The sequence below is a fragment of the Chrysochloris asiatica genome, unplaced genomic scaffold (genome assembly GCF_000296735.1).
Source record: "Chrysochloris asiatica unplaced genomic scaffold, ChrAsi1.0 scaffold00032, whole genome shotgun sequence".
Classification (NCBI taxonomy): domain Eukaryota; kingdom Metazoa; phylum Chordata; class Mammalia; order Afrosoricida; family Chrysochloridae; genus Chrysochloris; species Chrysochloris asiatica.
Genome location: NW_006408550.1, coordinates 11,845,775 through 11,857,841, shown reverse-complemented (window position 1 = coordinate 11,857,841; position 12,067 = coordinate 11,845,775). Strand labels below are relative to the sequence as shown.

General features: G+C 39.7%; 1 protein-coding gene across 1 annotated transcript in view; it reads right to left on the bottom strand.

The window, feature by feature from the left end:
• Positions 1-11,296, bottom strand: part of TES (testis derived transcript (3 LIM domains)) — a 64,161-nt gene extending 52,865 nt beyond the window's left edge. The window contains exon 1 of the mRNA XM_006859358.1: positions 11,095-11,296. Within this exon, the coding sequence (XP_006859420.1) occupies positions 11,095-11,296 (202 nt within the window). The remainder of the gene's footprint in view (positions 1-11,094) is intronic.
• Positions 11,297-12,067: the final 771 nt, after the last annotated feature.

Here is a 12,067-nt window from a genome sequence, read left to right as displayed (position 1 = left end):
TTACGGGAGTAGAAAGCCTCATCTTTCTCCCGCGGAGTTCGAACTGCTGACCTTAAGGTTCGCAGCCCGATTCGTAACCACTACGCTACCAGAGCTCCTTCAAATAACAATAAAAATTTTAAATAAAGTTAGGGTAGAGGTGAAGATTCTAAACAGCACTAGTTTGATTTAGAAACACTTCCTCAATTCACATCTGTACCTAGAGAAAAAACAAACAAACAACTGCAGATTATGTATCTTTGCTTTATTTTAGAAGAGTCCAAACTGAAAATGTTCATGGTGTGAATACCCAAGGTTTGCTGACTTCTCAGCGTCTAGTGCATGCTATTCATTCCTCTAGGAATTCCTTCTTTGCCTAATGAAACCTAATTTCTCCTACAGGAGTTAGCGCGCAGGTTTCTTCCTCTATAAAACGCCCACAACCTTCCTAATTAGAATTCATTGCTTCTGCTTCCGAGACTCCATGCTAGTTGTTTGTCTTCCTGCCATTGCAGTGGACTCCAAGTACTGAGATCCAAAATCGGTTGTTCATGAGACGTATAAAGACGCTGAGGAAAAAATGAGGAACTTTTTGTTCAACAATTGACCAAATAATTTAATGTCTATTGAATTTAACACTTTATTTTTAAGTTGCGCTTGCATTTGTCTTTTAAAACAAATAATTTCTTACTTTGCTTTAAAAATTTTTTTTTAATTAGCTACGGTAGATTGAGAGATTTTAAAAAGGGTTTCTCACCACAGATATTTTGAGAAATACTAGATTAAAGCATGTATTTATTCCCATCCAGCTTGGTCAGCAGTTCAAATTCACCTGCTGCTCCTGGGAAATCCTATACAGGGTTACTATGAGTCGGAACAACTTAACAGCACTTAACAACAACATCATCCAGCATTCTAGATAATTAAAATATTTCTCTTGCCTGCTAGTTTCTCTTCTTTCTGACTTTTTTTTTTTTTTTTTTCATTCTGCCAAAGGTGACATCAAAGCAATTTGGGAGGTACAGTAGAAATGTCCTGAAGGGTTTCTTAGCTGTAGTCTTCACGGTGTACTTTTGGTGTCATGCTGTAGCACTCGACTGCTAACAACAAGGTTGGTGGTTCAAACCCATCAGCTACTCCTTGGAAACTCTATTCAGAGTGGCTCTGCATGGACTTGATGGCACTTAACAATAACTGATAACAATGTTCATAGGAAAAGGCAACCCGGTATTTTCTCCCATGGAACCACTGCAACCTTTCAGTTAGCAGCAGCTATGTGCCATTTCTCCATTGGGCCACCAGTGATCCTAACGATAAAACAAACCACTGCCTGGAGCCATTTCTGATTTGTAGGGCGCTATGGGGCAGAACTTCTCCAGAGGATTTCCAAGGTTGTAAATAAATCTCTATGGAAGTTGCCTGCCACATCTTTCTCACACAGAGGGGCTGGTGGGTCCTGTGTTTATCCTACAGAGCCACGCACCTACAAGTGAAACAGGTGATGTTAATTGATAAACAAAGTTTATATTCTGCAGTCTTAAAAGTAAACTGCACTTTTAATATTCTCCATGAAAACAAAGGGTAGTTTTCTTTTCATTTGTTTTAAGCCCACAATTACCTTTATTGTAAGTCAATACCCTATAAAGGAGAACCAGACCTTTTACCTTCAGTTGGTAAAAAAAACAAAAGCAAAACACCTCAGTCTAGCAAGTCTGTCATAGTGAGAGCATAATGACATACAAAAACACAAATCCACCTAACATCTGCATGATCACTTGGCAGTGAAACATGATATTGCTTTATCCTCAAACAAAGGGAAGTTCACCTAGTGGACTCAGCACGAAGGCATTCAAGCGAGGCTGTCCACCCTCCTTCTTGCGAGGCTCAGTCACTATGTAGATAAGAAACTGAGTAATGGACACTCTGAACCACCCTTCCAGTTTTCATGGTGATCAGAATACCACTGTAATAAACAAAGGCTGAGTCATTCATGACTTAGGGGTGATTCACCATTTCAGAGACTCAATGTGTTTATGTAGTAGCAGCTTTGCTGTCTTCTAGAAAGACTACTACTATATACAGTTCAAATCTACCAGTTTCTCCACGGATTTACAGGCTTGAAAACACTATACAAGGTTGCTATGATTCGGAACCTTCTCAGTGATGCACAACCCCTCTCCCCACATCATCACCACCACCATCATTACTATATAATGGAGTCCTGGTGTGGTATTGCAGGATTGGCACTAGACTGCTAACCACAACATAGATGGTTCAAACCCACCAGCTGCGCCTTGGAAATCCTATGCAGGGTAGCTATGCATCAGAATCAACTTGACTGTATTTAAAAACAACAACACTATTATATAAAGTGGGCAACTTTGACTGCCTTCCTACAAAGGAGCCCTGACGGTGCAGTGGGTTGTGTTGGGCTCCTAAATGAAAGGTCAGCAGTTCAAACCCACCAGTCACCCCATGGAAAAAAAGATGAGGCAGTTGGCATCTTTAAAGATTTACAGCCTTGGAAATACTATGGGGCAGTTCCACTCTGACTGCCTATAGGGTCATTATGAGTCAAAATCAACCTGAAGGCAGTAGGATTGTAGATATTTTTAGACTTCTCACAAAGAAAGCTCCTTTGAACCAACCGATCAAGCTGGAGTAGTGCCCCATACCCTCCCCTTCCCACCCCCAGCTTTCTTAGCTGACCACTGAAGGGTCAGAGAAATTTGCAACACCGTGTTATACTCAAGTAAAAGCAGTGCTATGGAAGCAACACACATCTTTACAGTTATGCATTCATGTGAAAGGAACCTTGATGGTTCTGCTGCTAAACAAAAGTTGATGATTTGAATACATGAGTTTCACAGTGAGAGAAAGATGTGGCCATCAGTTTCCATAAAGATTCCAGGCTAGGAACTTTGGTGCAGTTCTACTCTGTCTGGTGGGGTCCCTTGGAGTCAGCATCACGCTCTAAGGTTTTACTCAGAGTAACAGACACATGAAGTACTTTCACAGCACTCCCAAAATGTTAGTAGAGAGCTTCTATGGGTCTTTTTTTTTTCCTATCATTTACTGTTCTGTCATAAAGCATTTGTCACAGACAATGAATATTGATTATGGTGGTTGGTTGAGAAAGAAGAGGAAAGCAAATAAGAAGTTATTTTAGGGTCATACCATGAAGTTACATTAGAAAATTATGGGCATATATACCCTCATCTCTCCCATTTCCCATTATTATATAGGTGATTTGATAGATGGGATATTTAAAATAAAAGTGAAATGGCCCTGAATTTGACTGCAACTCTTCTGTAGAAAAGTTAAAGGCTATAGTTAGATAGTTGGAAAAGCATAACCTCTAAATGTAATCCTCTAAAAACAGGGCTTGAGGCAATCTTCAGTGCATGGCTATTTATTCAAAGAACAGGGAAGAACTTAACAGTGACTACATATTTTTCCTTAATATCTTGAGGCTTGGAAACCTGTTTTTAATTTGGTTAGTCCTTTGTTCCTCTATTTTCCTCTTCTCCAAAAGGTTGCTTTCATAATTTATTTGCTTTTGCCTGATCATCACTTTTTATAAAGCAAAATAACAAGTACCCATATATTAATGAGCGAGTAAAGATACTTATAAAGTCACAGTTTCAGCTACCATGATCCCCCGCCCCACTCCTGAAACCTCTACGCCTACCTCCAATGGTCATCAAGTTCATTCTGACTCATGCTAACTCTATAGGACAGTTATACATTCATGTAGGGTTGCCAATTCTCCGGCTGGTGTCAGAAATCTCGTACATGGCTTCCCTGCAGAGTTCACTGATGGATATAATTCCAGTTGTCCTTTCTATCATTTACTTTCTCATTTGTTTACTTACGTCTTTGCTCTGTCTTTCCTTTCCTCCCTAGAAGTTCTATGACACAAGGAAACATGTCCTTTTTCCTCCTCCAAGTTTTATGCCAGAGCTCAGAACAGCACTCTGCATCTAAAATTGACCCACATAGTTTTTAAATGAATGAGTCACCTTATTTGGAGTGGCATAACTTTTAAAAGCAGTAACAGCTCTATTTTTCTTTTTTTCCCCTGTAATTTAACACTGAAGAAAGTAATAGATCACTTCTAGGCGTATTTGATTCAGACATATTACCAGAGACCAGTCCCTGGAGAAAGACATCATGCTTGGTAAACTGGTGGGTCAGTTAAAAAGAGGAATCCCTTCGCCATCCCCACTCCATAGGAGATGGAAGGGCACAATGAGCAGAAATGGGCTCCAGAGTAACAATGAATGTGAAGATGGTGCAGCAGGACTGGGCAGTGCTTTGTTCTGTTGTACAGAATGTAACTATGAGTTGGAATCCACTCAAGGGCACTTAACAACAACAGGCTTATCCGACCCATATTAATAAACCAGCCTTCGAAGCACCATACTACAATGTATACCTTGAAATGTTATCAAATTGAACTAACTATGTAAAAAGAAGTTGAAAATAGCTAACATTTGTGTTAAGGAACAAAGATGTCACTTTGAGAATGAAGGTGTGTCTGACCCAAGCCATGGTATTTTCAATCGCCTCATATGCATGTGAAAGCTGGACAATGATTAAGTAAGACCACAGAAGAATCGATACATTGATATTAGTGAAGAATATTCAAAGTACCATGGACTGCCAAAACAACCAATCTGTCTTGGAAGAAGTAGAGTCAGAGCATTTCTTAGAAGTGAGGATAGTGAGATTTCATCTCTTGTACTTTGGACCGTGATCGGGAGGGGCTAGTCCCTGGAGAAGGACATTAGACTTGGTAAAGTGCAGGATCAACAACAACAAAAAAATAGGCAGACCCTCCAATGAGATGTATTGACACAGAGGAGGCAACAATGGGCTCAAACATAAGAATTAAGATGGTGCAGGGCTGGGCAGTTCTTCATTCTGTTGTGCAGGTGTAGGAAGTGACTTGACAGCAGCTAACAACAGCATTGGTGACAATTTTATTTAATTCAGTTTGCTGGTCTTCTCATGGATTATATATGCCACTCCATTAAAGTACACACTCACACACACACACATATATGTGTATGTATACATATACAAAAGGGCTTCAAAAAGTTTGTGGGAAAATGGAATTAAAAGGTAATGGAATTTCTCTGCAAACTTTTAGAAGATCCTTGGTATATGTATATAAATAACATACATCAATTTGGACAGCCCTCTATGCTTCTGAGGAGCCCTGGTGGTAAAGTGGTTAGCACTCAGCTGCTAACCAAAAGGTGGGTGGTTTGAATTAACTAGTTACTGATTGTAGCAATTGACTTCTGTAAAACCCTATACAATGTCATTAAAAGTTGGAACCCACTCAATAATAACACTTAGCAACAATATTTATAGAAACAGATCTCTAGGACTTTATTCTGTGGTTGGGTTTTGTTGTTAGGGGTTGTCAAGTTAGTTGCAATTTATGGCGACCCGATGCACTAGAACAAAATATTGTTCCTTCCTGTGGTATCTTCACAATTGTATCTTAGCCTTTGCTGCTGTCAATGTGTCAAGACATCTCATTGGTGGGTCTTAGTCTTTTTCCTGGGTCCAAATCACCACTCTTTAAATTAACAGCTAACTGTAAACTATTTGTGACACTCAGGGACCTTTTTATACTTGGTTGTTCTTGTTGGTACATGCCGTCCAGTTGTTTCAGACTCAAAGCAACCCTGTATAGGGTTCCAAGGAACAGCTTGTGAGTGTGAAGTGCTGACCTGGCAGTTAAAACAAACCTTGCAGTCCAGTGCTTATCCTTCAGTGTCACACCAGGACTCAATTATACTTGGTAGAGTACTGATATTGTTTCCCATATGCAAAAGAGTCACAGAATCTGGATAAACCATAGAAGTCACCTGGTTCTTGTACTGATTTTTTTATAGATTAGGAAATGGAGATCCAAAATGGTTATAATTATTTAAAAAAAAAAAAAAAATTGAAGTTAGAAAGTAGAAGGTTTTTCCATATATGTACTGGGTATTTGTGGACCTTTCCTAATTCCTGAACACACTGTGGTGATTTTGTTTCTAAAAGGCTTACACTCGATTTAATATGGGGTCAAATTGTAACCCCCTTTCCAGGTCTTAGAAAAAGAACACAAGAGGTGGTTCTCTTGTATCCGTGTGTCATTCTCCTTCCACTAAGTAGGCCCCTGATAGCCACCCTGAGCTCACTGGTGACCCGTGATGTTAATTCCAAACACATGATGCTGAGTATTACCCAGAGCTCAGGGAAGGCCTCACAAAATAACTGATCATGTTGTGTTCCCCACCATGTCTCAAAAAACCTCCTGCACCAAGAATGAGAAATTTATAAAAAAAATTTCCTCCCAGAATTAAGAATTTATTTTTTTCTTAAATAGAATAGCTAAACTATTTTTTTTTTCCTTAAAAAAGAATAGCTGCACTATTCTTAGCTATCTGGTGTGACATTTTCAGAGCACTCTGACCACCTTTTTCAGCTTACCATGTTGTGTGTGATTCTTCTTATGAACTGTAGCATTGAGTAGGTATAACAGAGACTTTGGCAGGTTATCTGTGAGTGTCCTCCTATGGAGCCAGATGTCACTGGTAGAACTGTCAAATGAGGGAGGTAACAGCAGGGCCAGTATTGCACAGGGCTATGTTAAATAGTGAAGAGGCAATGTTACTCTTATTCCCAACAAAAACTGAGAAGTTGGAAGAAATTAAGAGGATATGGTTCAAAATATTATTGGAGTCTAAGAAATTTTGTTGCTTATAAGTCTCCCAGAAAAAAATGTTTTACAATGTTTTTATTTTATCTAGACTTTGTCTCCATTCAAAGAGCAACAGCAACTTACAGTAAACAGCATACAAACTACATGGATAAAATATAAATAAAATACATAGAACCAGCAGGGTAGTCATTTTATAAGAATAGAATCCACTTCTTCCAACATAATTCTTTTAAACAAATTCCTAAAAATGCTCAAATACATCTTACTTTTTTCTCTTTTTATATTGTTGGTTGCCATCAAGTCAATACTGACTCATGGTATCCTGTACAAGCAAGACTAAGTGCACACCATAGGGGTTTCCAAGGCTGTGACCTCTCAGAAACAGAATGACAGGCCTGCCTTCCAAGAAGCCTCAGGTGAGGTTTCAACTGCCAGCCTTTCAAATGAATAGTAGTCAAGTTCCTAACCATTTGTGCCACCAGGGACTCTTCGTTTTATATTAGGGTCATTCATTTAACATATATGTATTTATTGAGCAAGATGAGGATACAAGAGGATTCAAAGTCCAGGTGGCATGAAGTGAAAGGAAAATGAATTCTGCAGACTACAGTTCAAGTTCATAGTTGTTTTACCAGTTTCAGATTAATCAATACACAACTTAATTTCTTCATTCTTCAAATGGGGCTAAGATTTACTTCGTAAGATTGCTTTGAATGACAATAATAATGTTTTGTTGTTGATTTTATATAGGGTTTCCCACGGAGCAGCTGGTGAATTTGAACTGCTGACCCTGCGGTTCACACTGAACTTGCAGTCCAATGCTTTATCACATAACACCACACCAGGACTCCAATAATGACATAGTTTATAAACTGAAAACTATGCCAGTATAATCTGATATGAATTCATCTCAATAAGTGTGGAGTGTAGGCAGGAAGATGAAACATATAAAGGCAGTTATTATCCACAGGGAGTATGATCAGTGTTATAAAAGTTAAAGATAACATATTTTGGAAATTCAAGAGAAAGATTTTGCATTTGGCTGGGAACATGAAGAAAGTTTTCTATCAGAAGCAGCACTGTGTGTGGATGGGTCAAATTAAGTATTGTAGATACAGTGGAGTATATGCACCAGCGTAGCGCTTATGTATCGGGCTGCTAACCTCAAGGTCAGCAGTATGATACTACCAGCCGTTCCATGGGAAAAAGATGAGGCTTTCTGCTCCTGTAAAGATTTACAGTCTCGGAAACCCTATGCAGGGTTGCCATGAGTCGGAACCAACTCTACGGCACTTGAACACCACCACCACCACCACCACCATAAGCACCAACAAATGAAAGAAATGGGATGGAACAACGGTACACAACTAATATAGTGAAGATACGAATGCTAATTCTATTTCTTAAACTAGCATAAAGGAACAAAAATTTTTAAACCACTCACAAAAACCTACCCAAGTTCTATTGAAAACAATACACAGGGCTAGTTAAGCAAAAGTGACTCTTCCTATCCAATCACTGTAATGAACCACACCATGGGTTAGAAGAGATTAAAGCCTAACTGTAGACCAGATCACTTCACAGCCTAGGAGTTGTTCTGAGAGCAAAGTAACTGCCTGTCGCTGAGGCAAAGCCCTAGGATGTACCTTGTCCTTTCTTTCCCCCAGTCTTGCCAATGAGTCCCACAGCAAGAATGGTTTGAAGCAGAGAATCCAACTGTACATTTATGCATGCAGGTCATCATCTACTTGCCTTTTCAGCTTCAATCAGGGACCACCTAAGAGAAAAGGCACACTCTAATTTCTTATGGAAATAATCTTTGTGGTTCAGTATTCTTTCCGATTGAAATCACTTGGTTTCACTATGTTTTTTTGGCGAATGAAAGCTTTTAAAGCAAGCTTTGGAGGCAGAGAAAGGGGATTTTTAGTGACCTGCATAATCTTTAAGATGTATGTCATTTTAAAAAAAGGAAGAAAAACATGCCAAAGTATTTGAATGGATGAAAAACCAGAGGTTAGAATGGAAGCAAGAAAGGAATAAGGTGTAAAAATAAATGCCCTGCAGCAATTTCAGGCAGTATAAGGGAAATTACTGGAGTTTTCTTTCTCTCTGGTATGTTTTTAAAGAAAAAAAAGTGGCTCTCATGGGAGAGTAACACAGAAAGGAAAGAGGAAAGCAGCTGGCTTTGAGCCATAACTTACCATTCACCACAAAATGTGACTCTGTTTCTGTTTCTCAAAGGCCATTGTTTTCCGAGTATACATTGGACTCCACTTACACAAAGTCAATTACAACGAAGAGACTTAAGACACAAGAGGTCTAGATGAATACCTCAGAAGACAGAGCAAGGACATGCAAGTCAAATTCTACTCTAAAATATTGTTAAAACAAAACCTCTGTATAACCAAACTATCTCCTACCTCCTAGCAACAGTTTGCTTACTTCAAAGAAAACAAAAATATAGCAAAATCTATATTATAAAAATCCCTTGTCTTTGAGAGAGTGGGTTTTACTAACAAATTGGTGCAAACAATGTGGACATGGAGCTCCCCCTTTATAAGCTACAAGCCCAGTAATATATCATCCACTTAGGTCACTGTGTGATAAAGATAAACCTCTTTAATTCTTTGTACACAAGACATTAACAGAAAAAAAGAAAAACATTTCATCTGCCTAGGAAAAATTCCTTATGAAATCAACAATGTAAGAGTTTAAGAAGAAAAGAATAAAAAGCCATGTATCTTAAAACAAAAGTCAAATTTAGTTTTATTTAAATGGTATGTTTTTGTTTCAACCTCTGAGCTGGCTTTTTTTGAGGTTCAGTGAAACTATTCCTTTTCTTGTGTATGTGAGTCACAAAAAAATTAGGAGGTTTGAAAACTAGATTTCAAAATAGGGTGAACAGGCTCTGCTGCTGGTAGATCAGAGATAATCTTGCAATTGTCCCTTCTTCAAATGTGCTGAAAAACTATTTCGAAAGGAATACAAGTTTCTTTTTGCGATTAGGTCGAAATTTGGGAAATGTATTCATAAGGCTGTTGTTAAGTGCTGTCCATTCTGTATAGGGTTTCCAAGAAGCATTTGATGGATTTGAACCACAAACTTGATCTTCAAACTCTTTTGTACTGAAAAATTTACTGCCCAATTAACAGAACATAAAGTTTGCCAAGAATTGTACAAGGGAACAAAGAGGGTCTGGATGGCAGTCAAATTGGGGATCTTTAAGTGGTTTCCAATTTACAGGCTGAGGACTCTACCCTAAGAATCATCAGAGATGACAAGGCAACAAAATAAGGATCCTTAATGTCAAAGGATCATCTCTAAGAAATTTTACGTTTATGGAAGCTTTTTTCTCAGGAGGCTTAGAGATAAGGACACCATTCTCGGTAAGAATAAATAATCTTTTAAAGCAAAGAAGGAATGGAGACGAAAAATCACACCACACGTCAAAGGCATTATTTATTATCATAACCCACATTTTGAAACTGTCAGGAAACCGCTTATAAATAACATTCGGCAATTTCTTTACAAATAACATGTTGATTCTTAACTTTGAGTTTTCCTCTTCAGGATTGCTTGTTTTCGTCTCAAATACTTTCAAAATTATTTTGAATGTTGACTTTTAATAAGCAGTTTTGAATCAATACTTATATGTAATGGACAAGACCTCCAAAACTTTCAACAGCTACTATTAAGTATTTCCTATTCACTTGAAAAAAAAAAGTGAGAATGGTGTTCATCAATAGAAAGGTAAACAATGGCAAACAAAATGCTTTCCTTAACGATAATCCAGATTTAAAAAAAAAAAAAAAATCAGTGTTACTTAAAAGCAAATAAAAGGAAAAGAAACTTAGAGCAAAGATAAGAGAATAAAATTATCCCTTAGAATGTCAGTTTGTTTGCCTACTCTTGGATTCTCTGTCAGTTGCTGGTTTAATTGTAAAGGTGGCCTATTTTCCCATTGCAAATTTTTATTGCTGGACAGGACAGTTTCCTATGCTAACACTTTAAATTTGCATTCACTTTCAATAATCCAGTGCTTATGGCGAAATCACATAAAAGCTCAATTCAGGACTTCATCTTCAGAAACTAGACAAATAACAATAGGGTAACTGTAAATGGACAACTAAGAAGAACACTAAGAGTTTGGTCTTTCTGTAAAGCTTCCTTCCCTATTTGATAAGGAGCAATTGATGTAACTTGTTATTGTTAGTTACGATAGCGTCGATTTAGACTTCTGGGACCCCAAGTGTGCACTGTGCATCATTGATTTTTCAAGGCTGTGATCTTGCAGAAGCAGATTCCCTGGTCTGTCTTCTGAGGTGCCTCTAGGTGGGTTCCAACAGTCAACCTTTCCACTAGCACTTAACCTTCGATGAGCGCTTAACCTTTTGCGTCACCCAGGGCTTCCAGCTTAAATTTACTGAAGTACACATGCTCGCAATTCCCTCGAATGAGACCTTTTACGCAGAATGTTTCATTGGAATGTGACATCAGCGTTCCTTTTGAGTCACAGTCTAGTCTCCAGCCATTTGTCCAGAGGACCTGAGGTTCCCCATAACCCCGGAGCCCCAGCGCAGGTAGAGCCATCTCTCGGTCCTAGTGTCCCCAGGAGCCAAGCTGTAAAAGCCTACAGGCGCTACAGCATGGGTAACAATCGCCCTTTGAGCAATAACTCCCTAAGAAGGAAGGAGGCGGTGCTTCGGCAGCCAAGTAATGAATGGGGGTGGAGGGGGGGTGAGTGAAATTTACCTTTCAAGTTATCAAATTAGTGCAAGGACTCCTCAATCCCAGTAGCCAGCTTCGGGCTGCTGGGCGGAGATGTCTGAGCTGTCAAAGCGAGATTCGGGCCCCTACACCACAAGTTAAATAAAGTTGAATTTCCTGAGACAGGAAGAAGTGGTGTCCCGGCCTCGCCCTAACCTCCCCGGTTCCCTTTAGGAAGGCCCAGTGCAGTGGAAACACCTCAAGAAAACTTTGCTGCACCCCAAGGCAGAGAGACTAGGGCAGACAGACAGGAGGAAGCTGCCCCGCTCTCGCTCGCCCTCCAGACTCACCGACCCCGGATTCTGACAATTGGTGGAGCACTGGTGACTCCTCTCTATGAAGGGTGGGCACCTGAGCCCAGAGCCCCCCATCCACTCCGCCCTTGCGTCCTTGTCCCCCCGCATCAGGCAACTAGGGGGGCGGCGCCACCTCCAGGTGAGGGGTCCCTGCCCGCAGCCAGCGCTGCCCTACCTTCTTCACTCGGGCTTCCAGGTCCATGTCTGCGATTCGGAAAGCTGCGCTCCAACCCTGCGGACCTCAAGTCTAGGCCTGGAGAAGGAGCTGGGGGAACCTGCCGGGACTGTCGAGACACTG